Here is a 25,542-nt window from a genome sequence, read left to right as displayed (position 1 = left end):
TAAAACTAGATATACCATCACAAGTAGAACTGATTGCAGTAGAGATCAACACATCTGAAGGTAAAATAATTGTAGCCAATTTGTACATGCCACCCAGATCAAACACATGGGAAAAGAGATGAATATGAGGACCTGGCAGAGAGTACAATTCAGAGTTTAAGATCATTACTATATAAAATGGAAGAGAAATCAGAAAGAATTATACTGACTGGGGATTTCAATACAAATATAAATTGGAATACTCTAGATATAATTAGCCAAGAAAGCTGTTGGGACCAAAAGCTCCTTGATCTCGTACAAGAGTTCTTCCTAACGCAACATGTGAGGAAACCACCAGAAAAAGAGGACTTGATGTACCTTCAGTTCTAGATCTAATATTTACTAGGCAAGAAAATGATATTGACAGTTTAATATATCACCCTCCACTCGGCAAAAAGCGATCATGCAGTACTAAATTATAACTTCAGGATAGCATATGACATAGTAAACAGCAATGACAGTTACAAAAAGAGCCTAAACTATAAACAGGGAAATTATCAAGACCTAAAGAAGTATTTCTTAGAAGTTGATTGGGAAAATGAGCTTAGAGGACAAGATTTAAATGCTGTATATAAAAGTTCTGTGAATTTTATGAAATAGGGGTCCAGAAGTACATCCCACAGCACAAAGAAGCAGATAAGAAAATACAGAAATGGTTCAATACAGAATGTAAAAAATCAAAAGAATGAAGAGATTTGTTGTGGAATAGATACAGAAGACATAATAGTGAAAGGGCGTATAATAATTACAAACAGGCAAGAAACGATTATACAAGAATAAGGAGGGAAACCCAAGAACAGTTTGAGGAGGATATAATAAATAAAAGTAGTGATCAACCAAAGCTGTTTTACAGCTATATCAGAAGCAAAACCAAAGTAAAAGATATAATACAATCAATTACGGACGAGGGAATCACTTATACACAAGAGAAAGATATTTGTGAAGCACTAAATAAGAATTTCCAATTAGTTTTTACAGAAGAAAAAATTTTTGAGAGGGACTATGTGGAACATGCATGTCCACACATACTACCAGATATACAAATAGCAGAAAAAGTAATACAGGAGGAGTTAAGTAGATTAAACAGAGGAAAAGCAAGTGGTCCTGATGAAATTTCATGTTGGGTACTACGAGAATGTGCAAAGGAGTTAAGTAAACCATTATTTTTCATTTTCAAGAAATCCTTGAATCAAGGTAAACTACCTGATATTTGGAAAAAAAGCAAATATTGTCCCCTTATTCAAGAAAGGAAATAGACAAAATCCAAGGAAATAGACAAAATCCTCTCAACTACCGACCAGTATCACTGACCAGTGTTGTAAGCAAGGTATTAGAAAAGCTTATAAGAAAAGCCTGGGTAAATCATTTAGAACACAATATGATAACAGAAAGACAGTTTGGTTTCAGAAAAGGAAAATCATGTGTTACTAATCTGTTGAGCTACTATGACAGAGTAACAAACACAATACAGGAAAGGGAAGGATGGGTGGACAGTATCTATTTAGATTTCAAGAAAGCTTTTGACACAGTACCACACCAAAGACTTTTATGGAAACTGTACCATCAAGGAGGAATTCAAGGCAAACTGTTTTGTTGGATGCAAGACTTTCTCATAAGAAGAGAAATGAGAACAGTACTAAGAGGAAACTACTCATCATGGAAAGAAGTGACTAGTGGAGTACCACAGGGTTCAGTGCTGGCACCAGTCATGTTTTTAGTGTATATAAATGATATAAACAGTAACAATGGAAATGAGAGCTATCTAAATATGTTTGTAGATGATGCAAAAATACAAAGGAGAATTACTAACACAGACTCTTGTAAAGAGCTAGAATGAAAGACTGACTAAGAGGGTGTATGTAGGTGAGGTGGAGGGAGGGAGAGGGAGGGGTAGACCGAGGATGAGGTGGAGGGATGGAGTTGAGAGATATATGGGGGAGGGGGGGGAGTTGGGGGGAGGGAGTCAAATGGTGGGTGACAGAGTGACTTGGAGGCGTTTTGTCTGCGGCCACCCTTTGCGGGATTAGGGCGTCGGGCTATAGATAGATAGATAGATAGACTGTGGATTTGTGTGCCCAGTGGTAAAGTCAGTGCCAGTGTGGACCCCAGTGCTAATGTTGGTGCAGGTATGGGCCAGATTCCGCTCCCCCTAACCTGTTCCTGTCTGACTCAGAGGCTGACCACTAGTGCTTCTAAGCACAGGCTGTCCCCCAGCCCTAGGGGGGACGACTTGGGCCAACACAGGAAGGAATGAAGGAGGGTTGTCATTTATGGTTCAGGCTTGGTTAGGTGACTTTGAGAAGTTGAGTTGACAGAACCCCCCTTTTATAATTTGTTTCAATCTCCCAATTTACGATAAAATCAGTATACGATAAGGTATGACGACGTAACCCAATAGTAAAACGAGTAGTGACTGTACTTAACCCCAAATAAAAACCTAAGTGTCCTAATACTCACCAATCTTTCTATTTCAAGCTGATTGCCTCACATTGTCTGTGAAGCGCATGTAGTCAGAGAGAGAGGGTGGGGAATTGGGGCAACTTTTTGTGTTTTTTGCCCATGTCCATATGTATGGCTGAGGTGCGGAGGCACAGTTAACACTTATACTAGCTCTCCACAATAGTAACACTTCCAGAAGACTGCAATCAACCACAAACTCCATTTCCATGTAGGTTTTTCAGAAGTGTGACATAAGTGTGGCTGTGAGTGCAGTTAATATAGCAGTGACCTTGAGGCAAGCTGGCTCAGCTTACCAGCAGCTACATACACATTCTCTCCTCACCACTGTGCCACCATGCCTCCACCAGCGCCTTACACCACACACACACACACACACACACACACACACACACACACACAAACACACACACACACACACACACACACACACACACACACACACTCACGTAGAGGGATTCAACCGAGGTGGACGCGCGACATCGGCGCTCTGTACCGAACCAACACGGCCAGTGGCATTACCTAAATTAGTATCTTTGTATGAGTCGAGCTCTGTACTAGGTTAGACTAAATGATTTTTCATTATTAAAAGGAAAAAAATAAGTTTAAACAAGACTTGTTCAAACAGGAAAGAGAAACAAGACGAAAGAATATGCTGAGTCATCTGAGGTTTGTTTAGACTACAACAACACGGGGATTGTAAGTACATACTTTGCACTTTTAGTATTGCAAAATGGATACATACTTTAGTAAAGCAAATTTGGAAAAGAAAAGGGATAAAGGTAAAAAGCAAAATGATGATTTCTACCAAGAACTGGTTGAAGTGGAGACTCACAGTAGACTGGTTGAATGTGTAAACAAACTAGAAATGGCTTTCAAAAATGAAATTGATGAAATAAAGAAGCAGATGCACTTGCAAAAGAAGAAATAGAAAAACTAGGAAGGGAGGCCAAAAAGAAAGACACAACCATCAGTGAACTAACAGTGGAATTGAGTACACTTAGGAAGAAAATGAGTGAAATGGCAAGTACAGTAGTCAATCACGAGAGTGTTATGGAAGAGTTCAAAAATGACACAGAGACAATTAGGCAAGTAAGCAGTCTTATAAACCAGAGCAGTGATATTGCGGAGAAGATAACACAGGTGAATGAAGCTGTGCAAAGCTACAAAAATGATGTGGAAACCACGTATGCTGAAATGGTGAAAGTAAAGAAAGACTTAGAAACAAGGGTGGAGGAAAAAAGCATTAAAAAGGAAGTGAAAAGAATAATCTAAAACAATCCAAAGTTAGTCAGAGATTCAGTAGATATAAACAAATCTATAGTAATCACTGGTTTAGATGAGGAAGAAGTAAAAAACAAGATCAAAAGAGACAAAAAGGAGATGGCAAATGTAATGAGCTTACTGAAAGAAGTATCAGAGGAAATCTGTAGTAAAGACATAGAGGAACACAAAAGGTTAGGGAAATATGAGAAAAGCAAGACAAGACCTCTAAAGGTGACTTTCCAGAGTGTAAACACTGTGGAAGAGATACTAAAAAATGCAAAGAATCTTATGGAAAAAGAGGAGTTCAAAAATGTATGGATAAAAAGATGCCTAACACAAGTGGAACTGGAATTACTGAAAGAGAAAAGGGAGGAAGCAAAAACAAAAAATGAGGGAAGATCAGAAGAGGAGAAGAAGAAATTTTTTTACAAAGTAATAGGATTGCAGGTACGAAAGTGGTACACAAACAGGATGGAATAAAAAGGAGGAAGGTAGTAGAACCATGTCATGACAAGTATATAAACAAGATGATAAAGTTGATGTACTCAAATGTGGATGGAATGGTATCTAAATTACTAGAGATGAATGATTATGTCAGAGAAAGTGAACCACAAATAATATGCCTAACTGAAACAAAATTAACACCAAGGATATCCAATGACATACTAAACTTAGAGGAATACAGTATATGGAGAAGAGACAGAAATTTAAATAAAGGAGGAGGAATTATAATATTAACTAAGAAAAATCTAAAAGTCAAGGAAATAAAACTAGATATACCATCACAAGTAGAACTGATTGCAGTAGAGATCAACACATCTGAAGGTAAAATAATTGTAGCCAATTTGTACATGCCACCCAGATCAAACACATGGGAAAGAGATGAATATGAGGACCTGGCAGAGAGTACAATTCAGAGTTTAAGATCATTACTATATAAAATGGAAGAGAAATCAGAAAGAATTATACTGACTGGGGATTTCAATACAAATATAAATTGGAATACTCTAGATATAATTAGCCAAGAAAGCTGTTGGGACCAAAAGCTCCTTGATCTCGTACAAGAGTTCTTCCTAACGCAACATGTGAGGGAAACCACCAGAAAAAGAGGACTTGATGTACCTTCAGTTCTAGATCTAATATTTACTAGGCAAGAAAATGATATTGACAGTTTAATATATCACCCTCCACTCGGCAAAAGCGATCATGCAGTACTAAATTATAACTTCAGGATAGCATATGACATAGTAAACAGCAATGACAGTTACAAAAAGAGCCTAAACTATAAACAGGGAAATTATCAAGACCTAAAGAAGTATTTCTTAGAAGTTGATTGGGAAAATGAGCTTAGAGGACAAGATTTAAATGCTGTATATAAAAAATTCTGTGAATTTTATGAAATAGGGGTCCAGAAGTACATCCCACAGCACAAAGAAGCAGATAAGAAAATACAGAAATGGTTCAATACAGAATGTAAAAAATCAAAAGAATGAAGAGATTTGTTGTGGAATAGATACAGAAGACATAATAGTGAAAGGGCGTATAATAATTACAAACAGGCAAGAAACGATTATACAAGAATAAGGAGGGAAACCCAAGAACAGTTTGAGGAGGATATAATAAATAAAAGTAGTGATCAACCAAAGCTGTTTTACAGCTATATCAGAAGCAAAACCAAAGTAAAAGATATAATACAATCAATTACGGACGAGGGAATCACTTATACACAAGAGAAAGATATTTGTGAAGCACTAAATAAGAATTTCCAATTAGTTTTTACAGAAGAAAAAATTTTGAGAGGGACTATGTGGAACATGCATGTCCACACATACTACCAGATATACAAATAGCAGAAAAAGTAATACAGGAGGAGTTAAGTAGATTAAACAGAGGAAAAGCAAGTGGTCCTGATGAAATTTCATGTTGGGTACTACGAGAATGTGCAAAGGAGTTAAGTAAACCATTATTTTTCATTTTCAAGAAATCCTTGAATCAAGGTAAACTACCTGATATTTGGAAAAAAAGCAAATATTGTCCCCTTATTCAAGAAAGGAAATAGACAAAATCCAAGGAAATAGACAAAATCCTCTCAACTACCGACCAGTATCACTGACCAGTGTTGTAAGCAAGGTATTAGAAAAGCTTATAAGAAAAGCCTGGGTAAATCATTTAGAACACAATATGATAACAGAAAGACAGTTTGGTTTCAGAAAAGGAAAATCATGTGTTACTAATCTGTTGAGCTACTATGACAGAGTAACAAACACAATACAGGAAAGGGAAGGATGGGTGGACAGTATCTATTTAGATTTCAAGAAAGCTTTTGACACAGTACCACACCAAAGACTTTTATGGAAACTGTACCATCAAGGAGGAATTCAAGGCAAACTGTTTTGTTGGATGCAAGACTTTCTCATAAGAAGAGAAATGAGAACAGTACTAAGAGGAAACTACTCATCATGGAAAGAAGTGACTAGTGGAGTACCACAGGGTTCAGTGCTGGCACCAGTCATGTTTTTAGTGTATATAAATGATATAAACAGTAACAATGGAAATGAGAGCTATCTAAATATGTTTGTAGATGATGCAAAAATACAAAGGAGAATTACTAACACAGACTCTTGTAAAGAGCTACAAGAAGAATTAAATAAACTTCATGAATGGAGTAGCACATGGCAAATGGAATTCAATGTGGACAAGTGTCATGTAATCAAGTTTGGTATAAGTGGAAAAAGACCTGATTGGGATTATACGTTAGGAAATAAAACCCTATACACATCAGAAGGAGAGAAAGACCTAGGTGTGATTATCAATAACAGACTATCTCCGGCTGACCACATCAGCGAGAAGGTACGGAACATATATACACTGCTTCCAAATATGAGAATAGCATTCACATACATAAATGAAGACATGCTAAGAAGGATAATAACATCATTCATTAGACCAACCCTGGAATGTGCATCAGTAGTCTGGAGTCCTCATTTCAAAAAACACATAGACAAGATTGAAGAAGTTCAAAGGGCTGCTACAAGATGGATTCCAAGCTTAACCCCTACACCGCGGGCATGTTTACCGATGTTTTGCGTGTGCCGTGGGGTTATTCGGGCTCCAACAGACTCTCAAAAAATATTTGCCAAAAATCAGTTATTAGTCCTAGAATATTAAAATTACATATGCTTATGGCACATACCTTCAGCTTTCTCCTGGAATGTTTGTTGAGCCTTCGTCAGTTACTGTAGGACTTGTGGAGACCTCTGAAGTTGGGTAACGAAGTCTCCACTTTACACTTCCCGACAACCCGTAATGTGATTACCACAGCCAGATATTAACACTATAAACACTACTCTATGATTTTCAAGTAGTTTGGGATCCATACTCCAAAAAAAAACCCACTCTGAAAGCAGTGAAAATTACGAGCGCGTCTGACCGTCGCACTGGCACTAGTTTGCTCTTGGTACTCTGTCTTTTATTATTCATAAAACCCCTCGCACTTTATATTTCTATTACTATATAACACTTATATATATTTACAGTCTTTATCCATAAGTTTCCTTCAGTAGTATTAGTTTATTGTCACTGTAGGGATTCAATTTCTTTCAGTAAAATACGTAGCATTCACTTTCTCATCCTGTATACTAGCATTGAGAGTGAATGTCACTTTCATCTTCACTCTCATAACTCATAGTATTCAGACATGCTAGAGTGAAACTTTCACTTTCATTACTCCTAGGGTATATACTCGTATTCTTATAATACTACTCATTTACATTTCTATTTACGTTCTCTATTTTATTTACGTTATTTACATTTCTATTTTATTTACACTGTGTTGTGCACTGTCACTTGAAGTAACTTATAAAACTATTTTCCATTGTTCACGTATATTTACATTCATTACTTTCAGTTGCTGTTTACAAATTATTTACACATTACTGTATTTACAGTTCCACTTGCACTGTTTTACTCAATAGAAAGATCGTAGTCACTTTTTGATCAATTGTCAGCCCTTTACCTCTTTCCACACGAGGTTTAGTAGGGGGTAAAGGTCACAGGGCCCTTTGCATGGGGGTGAAAAAGTCCCTGAAGTCAGCAAGAAGAAACAGACGTACCTCTGCTCCGGAAGATGAGAGTAAACTGATAAGGGAGGGCCGGGGTAAAGGCCTACTTAGGGGATATTCAGTGCTACCAATGTTAGCTCTTGAAACAGCTATGTATAGCACTGAAATGATTGGCAGGAAATCTAGACAATACATTATAAATTAGGTAGTTCCAGGTGAATGTAAATATCACTTAGGCTTCTCCCTTCCCTCCTTACATGTATATTTATTACAAAAATAGATTATATGGCATATTTCAAGGGGAAAAAAACAGCGAAAATTAGCGAACGAGGGCACGTGAGGTGTTGTCAGGTGATAATTAGCCAATTCCAGGTGTATGGCACTCTCACTTACCCTATTTCTTTCTTGTATATATTATTTGGTATAAGAATAGGACATAGGGCTTATTTCAATGGATGAAATCAGTGAAAAATTCCAGGGAAGATTTACTTAGCTGTAGCACGGCCGGGCAGGCGAGAGGATAGGGTATTAGAGGGGGGGTAGGGAGGGGAGTCAAGAACGGGGAGAAATGGCTAAATTGTCAACAATGGATGGGAGTACAGATGAGATTAGGAGTGCTGACTAGTGTTGGACATTGACAGTACTGATAGATGATACATGCCCCCACTTGGAAGCGCGGGTGAATTCAAAATAACACAGAATCACAAAAGCGACACCCCGCGGTATGATCCCTTGCTCCCAAGCGTCACGAAAGTGACGCCCCGCAGTTAAGGGGTTAACCCTTTAACCGCGGGTGTCATTCCAGAATGACATTGCAAAAACTGGACCAAACCGCGGGTGTCATTCTCGAATGTTTGTGAATATTTTGAATACCCCGCGTTTTTTCCGTGCGCCAAATGTTTCAAGGGAGAGTAGCTATTAAGTTCTTTCACTCCAGCCAACCCCCACCTCCCTCCTCCCCCCCCTGGGGCCCCACCTCCCACCCCCTGGGCCCCCCACCCCACCCCGGACCAAACACGCATCAGTATCTGTCCAGCTGTGTGAGTGACAACACTGCTGATGTGGAAGTGAAGTGCAGGCAATTACAGTGCCTTTTACCTGCCTCAGTGAACACAGAGTGGGTGTTTATCGTATGTGCAGTGTTCATATATGTTTATAGTATTATTATCAGAATGAGGTTGGCATTTGGTAATGGTGTGTGAGCGAAAAATAGTGATTACAACACCGCTGATATGACAGTGAAGTGCAGGCAATTACAGTGCCTTTTACCTGCCTCAGTGAACACAGATGGGTGTTTATCGTATGTGCAGTGTTCATATATGTTTATAGTATTATTATCAGAATGAGGATGGCATTTGGTAATGGTGTGTGAGCGAAAAATAGTGATTACAACACCGCTGATGTGGCAGTGAAGTGCGGATAATTACAGTGCCTTTTACCTGCCTCAGTGAACACAGAGTGGGTGTTTATCGTATGTGCAGTGTTCATATATGTCTATAGTATTATTATCAGAATGAGGTTGGCATTTGGTAATGGTGTATGAGTGAAGGTAATGGTGTGTGAGCGAAAATAGTGATTTTAGATCGCTCACTTCTAATGGCACTGCCCATCCAGTGATAGTCAACGAAATCATGAAACCTACATCATTGCAAAGCCGAAGGTTAGTACTTTCTAATGGTACCTTATTTTTCGCTCTAGATTTATTCTGTGCAGAGTTATAAAGGTTTAAAGTTTGTTTACATTTTGGTCGAAACCCCCGCGGGAGAGGACAGTCGGGACAAAACAATGCCCGCGGTTAAAGGGTTAAGGGACCTAAGGTACGAAGAAAGACTAAATAAACTGAATCTACCAACACTACAGGAGCGAAGGAAAAGAGGTGACATGATAATGCTATAAAAGTGCATATCAGAGAAGGAGAAAATAGACATAAATGATTACTTAACATATGGAGAAGCATCAGCAAGAGGACACTGCAAAAAACTGCATAAGAAGAGAGGTGATAAAGACGTAAGGAAATTCAGTTTCCCAAACAGAGCAATTGATCAGTGGAATGCACTACCGAATGAAATAGTGTGTGCCAAAACAATTCACAAATTTAAGGATCTGTATAATAAATATGGTTTAAGACATGAGACAGTACGAGCTTGGCTCATTCCTGTAAAGATACAATTAGGTAAGAACAATTAGGAAAGAACACACACATAAGAATCTTATGGAAAAAGAGGACTTCAAAAATGTATGGATAAAAAGATGCCTAACACAAGAGGAACTGGAATTACTGAAAGAGAAAAGGGAGGAAGCAAAAACAAAAAATGAGGGAAGATCAGAAGAGGAGAAGAAAAATTTTTTTTACCAAGTAATAGGATTACAGGTACGAAAGTGGTACACAAACAGGATGGAATAAAAAGGAGGAAGGTAGTAGAACCATGTCATGACAAGTATATAAACAAGATGATAAAGTTGATGTACTCAAATGTGGATGGAATGGTATCTAAATTACTAGAGATGAATGATTATGTCAGAGAAAATGAACCACAAATAATATGCCTAACTGAAACAAAATTAACACCAAGGATATCCAATGACATACTAAACCTAGAGGAATACAGTATATGGAGAAGAGACAGAAATTTAAAAAAAGGAGGAGGAATTATAATATTAACTAAGAAAAATCTAAAAGTCAAGGAAATAAAACTAGATATACCATCACAAGTAGAACTGATTGCAGTAGAGATCAACACATCTGAAGGTAAAGTAATTGTAGCCAATTTGTACATGCCACCCAGATCAAACACATGGGAAAGAGATGAATATGAGGACCTGGCAGAGAGTACAATTCAGAGTTTAAGATCATTACTACATAAAATGGAAGAGAAATCAGAAAGAATTATACTAACTGGGGATTTCAATACAAATATAAATTGGAATACTCTAGATATAATTAGCCAAGAAAGCTGTTGGGACCAAAAGCTCCTTGATCTCGTACAAGAGTTCTTCCTAATGTAACATGTGAGGGAAACCACCAGAAAAAGAGGACTTGATGTACCTTCAGTTCTAGATCTAATATTTACTAGGCAAGAAAATGATATTGACAGTTTAATATATCACCCTCCACTCGGCAAAAGCGATCATGCAGTACTAAATTATAACTTCAGGATAGCATATGACATAGTAAACAGCAATGACAGTTACAAAAAGAGCCTAAACTATAAACAGGGAAATTATCAAGACCTAAAGAAGTATTTCTTAGAAGTTGATTGGGAAAATGAGCTTAGAGGACAAGATTTAAATGCTGTATATAAAAAATTCTGTGAATATTATGAAATAGGAGTCCAGAAGTACATCCCACAGCACAAAGCAGCAGATAAGAATTTTTTTTTTTTTTTTTTTTTTTTTTTTTTTTAAATGCGAGGAAGAAGGAACCAAAGGCCATGAGCCCGCAGTAACAGTTCCCTCCAAGAGAAAAACAAAATACAATAGAGAGCCAAATTCAAGATCCGATCATTTTGAGATGCCTGGACACACTACGTTTGAAAGACTGGAGATCATAGGCAGCAGGAAATATAGACAGAGGGAGACAGTTCCAGAGCTGACCTGTTGCATAAATGAAAGACTGGGAGTAACGGTTAACTCTTGCATTAGAGAGTTGGACAGAAAAGGGATGAGAGTTTGCTGCCAGACGGGTGCTACGCGCCCGTCGTAGAGGTGGAGGAATGCAAGCAGACAGTTCAGAGGAGCAGTGACCATTAAAGTAGCGATAGAAAAGGGATAAAGATGCAACAGTGCGGCGAAGAGACAGAGGTTGAAGGGAGTCAGTAAGAGGAGGAGAGTTAATGAGACGAAAAGCCTTTGACTCCACCCTATTGAGAAGAGCTGTATGTGGGGAGCCTCCCCACACATGAGAGTTGTACTCCACACTGGGGCGGATAAAACCCCTGTATAGAGTCAACAATTGTGCAGGGGTAAAGAAAGAGCGGAGTCGGCTTAGCACACCCAATCTCTTGGAAGCAGATTTTACAAGAGATGTAATATGATCTTTCCAAGATAAGTCCCGAGTAAATGAAACCCCAAGCATGTTCAAGGATGATGCAGGATTAAGCTGAATATTATTAAACATTAGTGGGTATACCTGTGGAAGATTTTGTCGGGTTGATAGGTGTAAGAACTGAGTCTTAGATGCATTAAAGACAACCATATTATTTTTACCCCAGTCAGAGATATGAGCCAAGTCAGACATTAGGTGTGCCATAGCCTCATCCCTTGTTTCTTGAAGTAACTGTTGAGATGGGCGTTGCGGGAACCGAATGGAAAGGTGAAGGGTGGAGTCATCAGCGTATGAGTGGATAGGGTTAGATGTACAGCTTAGAAGATCATTGATGAATAAAAGGAAGAGAGTTGGTGATAGGACAGAGCCCTGAGGAACACCACTGTTGATAGATCTAGGAGAAGAACGATGGCCGTCTACAACAGCGGCTATAGAACGACCAGAAAGGAAGCTAGCGATGAAGGCACGGATAGAAGGATAGAAACCGTAGGAGGGCAGTTTGGAAATTAAAGATTTATGCCAGACTCGATCGAAAGCCTTTGAGATGTCGAGTGCAATGGCAAAGCTTTCGCCAAAGTCCCGAAAGGAGGATGACCAGGAGTCTGAAAGGTAGGTGAGAAGATCGCCAGTGGAGCGTCCCTGACGGAACCCATACTGACGATCGGAAAGAAGGTTGTGATAGGAAAGATGCCTTAAAATTTTTCTATTAAGAATTGACTCGAAAACTTTTGAAATACAGGACGTTAAAGCAATTGGACGATAGTTAGAGGGTTGGGAGTGGTCACCCTTCTTTGGGACTGGCTGAATGAGAGCAAACTTCCAGCAAGAAGGAAAGGTACAAGTTGACAGACAAAGGCGAAATAGTTTGCCTAGGCAGGGTGTAAGCACAGAAGCACAGTTCTTGAGAACAACAGGAGGGACCCCATCAGGCCCATATGCCTTGTTAGTATTAAGGCCAGTGATGGCAGAAAATACATCAACTGAAGAAATTTTAATGTCAGCCATGAGGAAGTCAGAGGGGGGAAGTGATGGAGGAACAGCACCGGAATCGTCTAAGGTGGAATTGGAGGAGAAAGTCTGTACGAAGAGATCTGCTTTATCAGTAGAAGAAATAGCTACAGAACCATCAGAGTAGAAAAGAGGAGGGAAGGATGATGAGGTAAAGTTGTTAGAAAGATTTTTGGCAAGGTGCCAGAAGGAGCGAGAAGAATTCGAGTTGGAGAGTTGAGAGCATTTAGTATGGATGAACTTATTTTTAGTAGAGCGAAGAACAGACTTAGCACGATTCCGGGCAGAAACGTAAAGATTATGTGATTCAGGGGTGGGTTGGCTCCGGTACCTTTTGTAGGCCTTCTCCTTGTTGCGGACAGCATTAGAACAAGCGTGATTAAACCAAGGCTTTCTTGCATTAGTCAAAGGATATGAGAATGTAAAAAATCAAAAGAAAGAAGAGATTTGTTGTGGAATAGATACAGAAGACATAATAGTGAAAGGGCGTATAATAATTACAAACAGGCAAGAAACAATTATACAAGAATGAGGAGGGAAGCCCAAAAACAATTTGAGGAGGATATAATAAATAAAAGTAGTGATCAACCAAAGCTGTTTTACAGCTATATCAGAAGCAAAACCAAAGTAAAGATATAATACAATCAATTACGGACGAGGGAATCACTTATACACAAGAGAAAGGTATTTGTGAAGCACTAAATAAGAATTTCCAATTAGTTTTTACAGAAGAAAAAAATTTTGAGAGTGACTATGTGGAACATGCATGTCCACACATATACCAGATATACAAACAGCAGAAAAAGTAATACAGGAGGAGTTAAGTAGATTAGACAGAGGAAAAGCAAGTGGTCCCGATGAAATTTCATGTTGGGTACTACGAGAATGTGCAAAGGAGTTAAGTAAACCATTATTTTTAATTTTCAAGAAATCCTTAAGTCAAGGTAAACTACCTGATATTTGGAAAAAAGCAAATATTGTCCCCTTATTCAAGAAAGGAAATAGACAAAATCCACTCAACTACCGACCAGTATCACTGACCAGTGTTGTAAGCAAGGTATTAGAAAAGCTTATAAGAAAAGCTTGGGTAAATCATCTTGAAGAACACAGTATGATAACAGAAAGACAGTTTGGTTTCAGAAAAGGAAAATCATGTGTCACTAATCTGTTGAGCTACTATGACAGAGTAACAAACACAATACAGGAAAGAGAAGGATGGGTGGACAGTATCTATTTAGATTTCAAGAAAGCTTTTGACACAGTACCACACCAAAGACTTTTATGGAAACTGTACCATCAAGGAGGAATTCGAGGCAAACTGTTTTGTTGGATGCAAGACTTTCTCATAAAAAGAGAAATGAGAACAGTACTAAGAGGAAACTACTCATCATGGAAAGAAGTGACTAGTGGAGTACCACAGGGTTCAGTGCTGGCATCAATCATGTTTTTAGTGTATATAAATGATATAAACAGTAACACTGGAAGTGAGAGCTATCTGAATATGTTTGCAGATGATGCAAAAATACAAAGGAGAATTACTAACACAGACTCTTGTAGGGAGCTACAAGAAGAATTAAATAAACTTCATGAATGGAGTAGTACATGGCAAATGGAATTCAGTGTGGACAAGTGTCATGTAATCAAGTTTGGCAAAAGTGGAAAAAGACCTGATTGGGATTATACGTTAGGAAATAAAACCCTATACACGTCAGAAAGAGAGAAAGACCTAGGTGTGATTATCAATAACAGACTATCTCCGGCTGACCACATCAGCAAGAAGGTACGGAACAAATATACACTGCTTGCAAATATGAGAATAGCATTCACATACATAAATGAAGACATGCTAAGAAGGATAATAACATCATTCATTAGACCAACCCTGGAATATGCATCAGTAGTCTGGAGTCCTCATTTCAAAAAGCACATAGACAAGATTGAAAAAGTTCAAAGGGCCGCTACAAGATGGATACCAAGCTTAAGGGACCTAAGTTACGAAGAAGGACTAAATAAACTGAATCTACTAACACTACAGGAGAGAAGGAAAAGAGGTGACATGATAATGCTATATAAGTGTATATCAGGGAAGGAGAAAATAGACATAAATGATTACTTAACATATGGAGAAGCATCAGCAAGAGGACACTGCAAGAAACTGCATAAGAAGAGAGGTGATAAAGATGTAAGGAAATTCAGTTTCCCAAACAGAGCAATTGATCAATGGAATGCACTACCAAATGAAATAGTGTGTGCCAAAACAATTCACAAATTTAAGGATATGTACGATAAATATGGTTTAAGACACGGGACAGTACGAGCTTGACTCATTCCTTTAGAGATACAATTAGGTAAGAACAATTAGGTAAGAACACACACACACACACACACACACACACACACACACACACACACACACACACACACACACACGAGTGAACAGCCACAGCGAACGGACTTGTCTTGACTGCTCCCAGGCCAAGGCTCAACCACCGCTGCAAACCTTAAGTAGTTTTCAGGAATTATGTTTGTCCTGGCTCCTATGGTCTTGTTTTCAGTTTAAAATACTGTAAGTTAATATAGACTACCAAAACTGTAAAGATTTATTGGCAAGAGTATACTGTACATGAATGTTTGTATTATTTTCGGTAACAGCTGTTTTGGTACTGTAAGTTGTAACCAACTGCAATCATGGCCGAAAATGTAAACACTGAGGGACTCGAATTTCCAGGATTTGATAGAAATACTAATGTCATGAATCTGGTTAAAACATTGATTATGAGGATTAGTGAACTTGAAAAGAAAGTGGAGAATCTAGTGTTAAAAGATGTGTCTGAGAATACGGAGATTACTATACAGAGTCTGATCCAGTCTAATGAGACGGCGAATGAAGAAATAAGAAATTTGAAGCATGAAAATATTGAATTGAGGAGAAAACTAGAAGAGAGTACTGTATGGCCAAAAAACGTAAAAATGCAAAAAGAAAGCTGATATGTGTTCATCCCTACTTTAAATTTGCTGCGTGGTGATGAACAGCTGTGTTTTGGTGCGTAGTTTCTCCAACGTCCGCTAGAGCACCCCTGCATCCTCCCCAGTTCCCACCTACCTACCACTGTGACTGCACGCTTGTTGCCATGGCTGCCTACATGCTCGCTTTTGTGAATAAACTGCAATACCTCGCCACTAGACCACTTGGGAATTTACAATGTTGTGCAGTGTTAAGAAATTAGAATTCAGAGTGCAATGGATTAAGTTCAGAGTGCAACACTGCCATGTTGCAACTGGCATGGCACAAGTAAGAACAGATTGTGCAGTGTTATACAATTATGATTCACAGTGCAAAGGATTAAGTGCAGCACAATGCTGGATTACTGTGCATGCTTCAAATGCACCTTCATCACTGTCAGGGCCATAGAGGAGGTGGGTTAATCATCGCGACGGCCACGGACGTGTCGTAAGTACCCTGTACACTGCTAAATATTTTCCATTCTCACCTCTAACTTCTCATTCTCTGGTTCCTTTCATTTATTTCATGGTTTCTGTCCCTAATTTTGTGCATAGGGTCTTAAATTGGTGCTGTGCATGTTTGGGAGGGAGTTATATAGGTGGCTTTCAAAGTTAGGTTGGGTTGGGATCCATAAGTACCTCTCCAGGGGCATTTTTCCCAAGTCCCAGACAAAACCAAGTCCCAGGCATGCCTTTGGCTCTATTACATCAGATCTTAGAGGGATTACTGTTTTATATTGGCATTCTCAGTGCTCCTGATGGGGCAATAATAGATTGTATGTTGAATAAGTTGACTAGAGCGGTAAACTGGAGTGGTATATTGAAGAAAACAGACTACTGTATGTTTTTGTACAAACCAAAGTATTTTCCAGTTCCTTTAGTGATTTCAGTAAAATGTTTCATCCTTGTTTATTGATTCTCTCTTAAGGAGTGAATAGAACAGTACTAAATGATTTTGAGGATTATATTAACCCGTACCATCCCAGGCATTTTTGCAAATTTATATCCACCTAATCCGAAAATGGAAAACAATCCAAAAGGACATATAAGTCAAGGAAAAGCCAAAAAAAAGTACTCCTTATAGGAGAAATAAGAGCAGGATGGCCATCCATCATGTTTTTAGCACAGTTTCCCAAGCCGTGAGCAACGTTTTCCCACCCAGCTGGGTGGGATGAGAGAGAACGGAGGTAGGAGAATGGGGGATTCCTCTTTCTCAGTGTCCTCCACTGGCTCATATTCCTCTCCAGAGGCATCCAGGTCTTTCTCTTCTGAAGAATCACTAAATGAAGGGACAGAAGGGTCCATGTGACAATTTCAACAGCCTCCTCCAGCCCAATGAGGCGGAAAAATAGCGAGATTTTCGCGACATTATAATACTATGATGGACAGTGGCACACTGATGTTACCCACCCATGTAGAACCAAACTCATTACTACAACATCTTAGACACAGTGTTGCCAATACATTAAGCTACTATCTATCTGTCTATTGCCAGACGCCATAATCCCGTACGGGGTGGCCATTTGACTCTGAGTTATTTGTTTTACAGGGAGGGGCACTAACCCTCCACCAACCCACTTGACACGTAGGGAGCACGTATGGTTTGGTTATATGGTTACTACCCAGCGTTGTAAATGGTATCTAGGCTTACAGGAAACCATTTGGCATGTCACTCAATGTAAAGCCACCTGTAACGGAAAGAAAAGCAATAAGTAGTGACAGAAAAGATGGGAGAAATAGGAAGAGAGGAGGGCAGGCACAGAAAACCTTAGCAAAAAATTAGCTAGATTAAAGCAGTTTGAGACGTGCTACAGCTCTTGAATATTGCTGTCGGCACCATCACATTGCTGGGATTAATCGAGACGTTTTGTACTGTCGACATGCCGACGGCGAGATTGTACGGATTAAACTATTTGCAGTTTTGTTAAGCAGTGCTGTAATCAAGGGAAGTGCTGTGTAAAGCAAGCCAAGAAGACTGGTAAGATATTCTCAGGTTGTATGTTACAGAGTGTTGTATGGCAAATGCATTTCCTCATTTTTACTCATTGAAACTACCTTATAATTTGTGGGTATAATCTGTTGCATTGTACTCAAGAGTATTCTCACACTGAGACTGTAAGGTCCATGGGTCAAGTCCTAATCATGAATTGGTGAAGGAGAAATGATCTCTTGTACTTTATTAGTTTCCTTGCCATCTTTTTATAGCCAGTCTATGGCAAATTTGGCTGAACTCTTCCTCTCTTCCTATTTCTCCCATCTTTCCTCTCACATTTTATTACTGTTCTTTCCTTTTCAGGTGGATTTACATTAAGTGGCAAGCCTAATGGTTTCCTGTAAGCCAGGAAGCCATTTACAGTGCTGAGTGGTAACCATATAATCAATACATACGGGTTCCCTACGTGTCAACAAGTGGGTTGGCAGAGGACTAGTGTCTCTCTGCATAAAACAGTTTTAACTCAAAGACAAATTGCCACTCCTTATGGGATTGTGGCATCTGGCTATAGATAGAGAGATATTCTTAGAAATGTGGGCCTGTAATGGACCAAAATAACTGAACAAAATGCTTGACAGCCTAAACTGTACAAAATCCAAAAGACGGCAAGGTACTTTTCCCAGGACTGGTGAGTGTGAGGAGTTCATTTTATAGGCAGTTTATGCACATATCTGTTGCAAAAATTTTACCTTTAAGTTCTTTCTTCAGGCCTTAACTCAAGACTAACCTTACAGCTCTTAATGTAATGGACTACTGCTACCGACAAGATGATGACCGAGCACAGCAACTTTTGACATACGAGTTGAAAAATTGGTCCAAGCAGACATGCCTCTCCCTGGCCGTGGCTGTCAACCACCGTGCTCTCCTCTCACACACCTGCTGCCAGATCCTACTTGCAGATCTGTGGCTTGGAGGACTGAGGACAAGGAAGAATACAAATGTCAAGGTTCAGATTTTTATTTTATTAATTTTTTTTTGTGTTACTTTTATATTAATCACTGATCACTCCCCTTCTCATAATGCATATAATTCATAGCATGTTAAGTAATTCAATGCTAAAGAAAAGTGGGCAAAATATTTTTATTTTCGCATTGACTTTCTCATATAGGTGATGCTGAGTCTTCTCTTCCCTCCACTGATTTTGGTGCTTGGATTTAGAAGTCGAGAGGAGCTGAAGACAATGCCACAGACACGGGAGGAACACCAAGATGATGACCTTGAGAGATCCTCAGATTCAGAAACTGACACTGACTCAGATGATGAGAACATGGACATGAGGAATGAACATGATCCAGAGGTAAAGCATTTCTCATACCAACTCATGAGCAGAACCAACAAGGAATGTGTGTCCCTCCCGCCCTTCCTCTTCTGTACTCCTAATGTAAGGTCCTTAAATCCTAGATATTGATTTTCCTTGAGGTGATAGCCAAGATGATGGGCAGCCCTACTAATTCATAACTTTGTATAGTATTTACCTAATTGTGATATACAGGAAATGAGCTACACTTATGGGGACCCATCTCTGTTTCTTAATAAATCAAATGTTGCTTTAAACTCATTTTAAGTTTTTAGACTGGATGATCTCTTTGTCCAGGCTATTCCACAGGTGTATGCATCTATAAGGAAAACTATATTTCTTGATATCCTTCAAGCAGCTTGGCTTCTTCAATTTCATTTCATGTCCTCTTGTTACTCTCCTGCCTCATACAAACAGATCTTCTTTATCAATTTTATTTACTCCCATCATGGTCCTGAACACTGCAGTCATGTCACCCCTCTCTTTCCTTTCCTCTAAGGATGGCAAATCCAGCTTTTCCAGCCTCTCTCTGTATGACAGTCTGCCAGACTGGGGACCATCTTGGTTGCTGTTCTTAGTATTCTCTCAATCTTGTTTATATCTTTCTTTTTGTGTGAGGACCACACTACTGCTGGGGCAGATAATGGCCACTATCAATTTTTTCATCATCTCATCCATGTAATGAAATGCAACTCTTATGTTAGTCATGAGTTTATATGTCTCTCTAACTGTCTTGTTAGTATATTTTGCAGGTGACAAACTATCCTGGACCAGCACTCCCAAATCTTTTTCCTCTCTTGCTTTTCTGATTGGTTTATTACCCATCAAATAATTCAGTGATGGCCTCTTGGCACATTTACCCATTTCCAGTATTTTACATTTCTTTGCGTTGAATTTCATTTCCCACATCTGGCTCCAATCGTGTATCCTATCCAGATCCTCCTGCACCATTTTACAGTCCTCTTCAACCTCTGCCATCCTCAAGATCTTTGCATCATCAGCAAACAGACTTGCATAACTGTTCATTCCATGTACCATATCATTTATGTAAATCAGGAACATTACTGGTGCCAACATCAAGCCCTGTGGGACTCCACTTGTTACTTCCCTCCATCCAGACATCCTATCCACTATTATTGTCCTTATTTGTCTGTCTCTCAAAAAGTCTGCCATCCAGTTCAGGAGGTTTCCCTTCAGTCCACCTACCGTATATGTTCTAGTTTCCACATTATACTCTTACGGGGTACCTTGTCAAAGACCTTCTCCAAATCTAAATACACACAATCCACCCAACCGTCTCTCTCCTGTAGCACGTCAATTGCTCTTGAGTAAAAGCTCAGCGAGTTGGAAACACATTACCTTCCACTTCTGAATCCAAACTGACTTTCACCCAAAATGTTCATCTGTTCCAGATACTTTATCCATCTATCTTTCAGTTTTCTCTCGCACAATTTTGCCACCATGCTGGTTAGGGACACTGGTCTATAATTCAGGAGTTCTTCCCTGTTTCCTCCCTTATAAGTTGGTACCACATTTGCCCTCTTACTTTCTTGAGGCACTTTCCCCTCTTCCAGGGAACACACAATTAAACCGTGAATCTTATCCGCCAATTGTTCTCTGCATTCCTTCAGTACCGAATTAGAGAGTCCATCTGGTCCTGGGGCTTTCCTTACATCTTGAGTTTCCAGTAATTTATACACTTCCTGTACTTCCACTTTTATATCTTTTATCACTACATTTCTAGTCACTCCAACCCCTTCCACAAACTCCTTTTCATTAGTGAAAACCTATTGGAAACATTTTTTCATTATTTCAGCATGCATTGCTGCATCTTTATAGACCTCTCTTTCTACTTTCAGTTTGGTGATTCCTTCCTTTTTTTTCAATTTGCCATTCACAAATCTATAAAACAGTGGGTTCATCCTTACATTTATCTATTATACCTCTTTCAAAGTTCCTTTCATCCTCTCTTCAGATTCTTGTATATTCATTTCTAGTTCTTTTATATTCTTCCTTTGTTCTGTTATTACCTCACTTTCTCCAGTTGTTCCATGCCATGTCCCTCTCTTTATTTGCTGTCATACACCTTCTGTTAAACCACTTCTTTTTCCTGTTTTTTTTCCCCCTTATTCTTGGCACATATTTTTCAACTCCCGAATTATAGAGGTCTAGAAAGATATCTCACTTCCTCTGAATCTCTCTTGTTTCTCTGAATTTTCTCCAATCCGCATTTTTGAAAAATTTTCTCAGTCCTGTAAAATTTTTCTTTCCCATAGTTGTATCTTCCCTGCCTATAAAGCTCGTCTCATGGCACCACGTTCCCTATTATCATCTGGAACTCAATGGCCACGTGATCACTTCTTCTTATAGGACACAGATATTTCAAAGATTCAGTGACATCAGGTTTTTTGGTTAACAGTACATCTAATCTTGCTGGTGTGTCCTCACCTCAGAGTCGTGTCTCTTCTTTGACCCACTGCATCATCACATTATTCATTGTTATATTTAATAATATAATGCCCCACGAATCTTCACTGCCTCCTGAGTCCCATTTCTCCCAGTTCACCTCTTTACAATTAAAGTCACCCATTAAAATTATATTGTTGCATTTCTCAGCCACTTTTTGTAGATAACTAGCCATGTCTGACGACATCTGGTATTTATCGTCATTCCATGCTCTTCTCTTAGAGGGAACATACACTACCGCCATATCTCTCTTGCCATTCTCTTCAGTTTCTAATTTCATATTTATCACTTCAGCCCTGCCCTCTCCCATTTCCACAGTATCTACATTTATGTTGTTCTTCACTGCTGTCATCACTCCTCCTCCTGTTTTTTCTTTTCTGTCTCTTCTCCACAGTTTGTATTTACCATCTCCCATATGGACATTTGTATCCTCTCTTAACTTGGTCTCTACAAAGCACATAACGTCAGGTTCATGTACCCTCAAGAAATCGTTGATTTCTAACCTTGCCAGTATCAAACCATCAACATTAGTATACAGTATGCCACCTTCAAACTTTTTTTTTTTTGTTTTTTTTTATACCCTCTTCTCTCCATCTCTCTGTCGGTACCACTTCCTCAATTTCTGATCCATAACTCTCCAATAAAACACTGTCTTCTCTTCCTCTGTACTCTGTTTGTTTCCTGCCTGTGCTTCCTTTACTGACTCCTTAATTTTAGCTCTTTCTTCCTCATTTGCATCTCTCCTTATCCAGACATTTTTAAACCCTTCTTTGTCTGATAATTTCCATGTTCTATTGATGATTTCATTTACCATTACCTGGGACTTAAACTTCGCCCCTCCTTCCTCATTTTTTCCCTGACCTGAACACTTCTTCAGTCTCTTCTTGAGCTTCATTGTTACCCTCCATAACTATTGATATTATATCTTTATCCTTACACAGTTCTTCTCCTTCTCTTTCTGGTCTTACCGTCATATGTTTTTCTTTTACACCTGAAATTATTACATTTTTTTCTTATCTGCTACATCCCTGACTAAAGATTCTCTACTTCTCAGAACCCTAACCACTTCCTTCTCCACCTTTTCCTTGCTTTGTTGTTCTTTAATCTCTTTCAATTTTACATTTCCTTCTCCTGAATTTTCTTCCACCCCATATATTGTTTCTTGATTTCTAACCCTAACCACTTCCATCTCCCCTGGGGGTAGGGGGGTTTTCAAGAATACTCCCCCAGTATCCCTGCTTGTCGTAAAAGGCGACTAAAAGGGTTGGCGGAGGGTTAGTGCCCCTCCCCGGAAAACAACTAACTAAAAAAACAAACAAGAAGCCTCGGACAAGGACTGACCAAACGATGACGACCCAGGACTGGACAAAGGACTTGGTAATGAGTACATGGAATGTAAGAGGAGCGAATGATGAGGTGAAAGAGAGAGAGATTGTCCAGGTGCTTGAGGGTGCGAAAGTGGATGTATGTGGAATAACTGAAACAAAATGGAGAGGAGAAAGTGTGAGAGAATGGGAGTATGGATGGGGTATATGTGCAGGAGTAGATGAGAATGAGAGGGCAAAGGAAGGAGTGTGTATAGTTGTGAGTAAAAGATGGAAGAAGAGCATAAGACAGTATGGATCAGTTGGGTCAAGGATTGTGTGGGTAAAGTTGAAAGTTGGAATACAAATGTGGGCGATTGTGTGTGTGTATGCGCCAACGCAAGATCGTGCTAGAAGAGTGAGAGAAGAGTTCTGGACAAATGTGGAAATGTGCATGGAAAAGTTTGGAAGGAATGAGAGAGTGTTTTTGATTGGTGATATGAATGGTAAAGTTGGGAATGTGAAGGTGGATGGAATAGTTGGTGAGTGGGGTGTGCCTGCCGAGATAGATGAGAATGGGAGTGCGTTAGTGGACATTTGTGCTGGGAGGGGGTTGGTGATAGCCAATACCCTCTTCAGGCATAAAATGATCCACAGGTATACATGGCGAGTGATGAGAAGGGTGGGTGGTGAACTGAATGAAAGGAAGGCAATGATTGATTATGTGTGTGTGGATGAAAGGATGCGAAGTTGTGTAAAGGATGCAAGAGTGTATAGAGGTTGGGGGAGTGGACTTTCTGACCACTACTTGGTGGTGGCCAGAATTAGGATGCAAGTGAGATGGAGGAATAGAAGAAGGGAAAGACGAGAGGAAGGAGTAGTTGCAAGGAGAGTGGAAAGGTTACAAGAGGATGAGAAAAAGGCAGAGTATAAGAGAGAAGTGGAGGAACAATTGGGCAAATATGAATTGGAGCAGATGGGAGACGTGGAAGGTGTGTGTAAGATATTTACAGAAGAAATATGTGCAGCATGTGATGTGGTGTGTGGAAGGAAGAGAAGGCGGAGGGGGGTACAAGGAACAGCGTGGTGGACTGAAGAGGTGAAACAGGCTGTGGCACAAAAGAAGAAAGCATACAATGAATGGGTGAGAAATAGGGGCGTGGAAGAAGTTGAGAGGTGGAAGAGAGAGTTATATGTGGAAAGGAAGAGAGAAGTGAAAAGATTAGTAAGAGAGAGTAAGAAGAGAGTGGATGAGGAATTTGGAAGGAATTTGAGTGTAAAGTGGAGGGACTGTAAGAAAATGTTCTGGAGAGAAGTGAAAAGAGTAAGACAGGGTGGAAGTGAAGTTAGCAGGGGAGTGAAAGATAAAAATGGTAGATTACTAGTGGAGAAGGGAGAAAAAGTGAGCAGATGGAGAGAACACTTTAAGGAATTGTTGAACGTAGAGGATGGAAGTAATGCAAGTATAAGTGGCTGGGGAATGGCTGGGAAAAGGAGGGAGGTGAGAAGACAGGAAGAAATCAGTAGGATAGAAGTTGTGGAAGCAATGAAGAAAGTTAAATCGGGGAAAGCCCCAGGAATTGATGGAGTGTGTGGTGAAATGCTGAAGCATGGGGGAGAGATAGTAGTAGGATGGATGTGGAAGATGTGCAGATTGGCCTGGGAGGAAGGTAGAGTCCCGGAGGATTGGAAGTCAGGTATAATTATTCCCTTGTACAAAGGAAAAGGGGAAAAAGAAGTGTGTGGTAATCATAGGGGCATTTGTCTTCTTAGTATAATAGGAAAAGTGTATGGTAGGATACTTATAGACAGAGTTAGAGAAAGAACAGAGAAATTAGTTGGAGAAGAACAGGGAGGCTTTAGGAAGGGAAGAGGTTGTGTAGATCAGATATTCATTCTTAGATCTTTAGTGGAACAGTTTCTAGAGAAGGGAAAGAAGTTGTATGCGGCTTTCATGGATTTGAAGAAAGCATATGACAGGGTGGATAGACAAGGATTGTGGAAAGTGTTAAGAATATATGGAGTAGATGGGAAGTTGTTGAATGCTGTGAAGAGTATGTACGATGGTGCGAAGGCTGCAGTGCGTGTGGATGGTGAACTAAGTGAATTTTTCTCTTTGAAAGTTGGTTTGAAACAAGGATGTGTCATGTCTCCATGGTTGTTCAATCTGTACATGCATGGGGTAATAAAAGAGGTACAAGGTAGGGTAGTGGATGTTGGAGTGGCCCTGGTGAGAGAGGATAGTGTTTGGAAACTCCCTGTACTGTTGTTTGCAGATGATACTGTGTTGTTGAGTGAAGACGAAGGGGAGCTGCAAGGCTTGGTGGATGAGTTTGAGAGAGTGTGTAAGAAACGGAACCTAAAGGTGAATGTAGGGAAGAGTAAAGTGATGGTCTTTGAGAGAGGTGAAGTTAGTGAATGTACAGCAAGGTTAGATGGTGAGGAATTGGAAAATGTGAGTACGTTTAAGTATTTGGGTAGTGTGATGAGTAAGGATGGAGGTTTGGAGTGTGAAGTGCTTGAAAGGGTACAGCAGGGAAGAAAGGTTGCTGGTTCCTTGAAAGCAGTGATAAGAAACAGGGAAGTGAGCATGGAAGTGAAAA

General features: G+C 39.5%; 1 protein-coding gene across 1 annotated transcript in view; it reads left to right on the top strand.

Annotated features, from left to right (window-relative positions):
- Trpm (transient receptor potential cation channel, subfamily M) overlaps window positions 1–25,542 on the top strand; it is a 933,145-nt gene that overhangs the window by 433,035 nt on the left and 474,568 nt on the right. The window contains exons 15-16 of the mRNA XM_080282376.1: window positions 18,607–18,818; window positions 18,981–19,169. Coding sequence (XP_080138502.1) covers window positions 18,607–18,818; window positions 18,981–19,169 — 401 coding nt within the window. The remainder of the gene's footprint in view (window positions 1–18,606; window positions 18,819–18,980; window positions 19,170–25,542) is intronic.

The sequence above is a fragment of the Coenobita brevimanus genome, chromosome 93 (assembly GCF_032717465.1).
Source record: "Coenobita brevimanus isolate Jiangsu-jjx chromosome 93, ASM3271746v2, whole genome shotgun sequence".
NCBI classification, from domain to species: Eukaryota; Metazoa; Arthropoda; class Malacostraca; order Decapoda; family Coenobitidae; genus Coenobita; species Coenobita brevimanus.
Note: the sequence above shows the minus strand (reverse complement) of the source record. Positions and strands in the feature narration are given on the sequence as shown.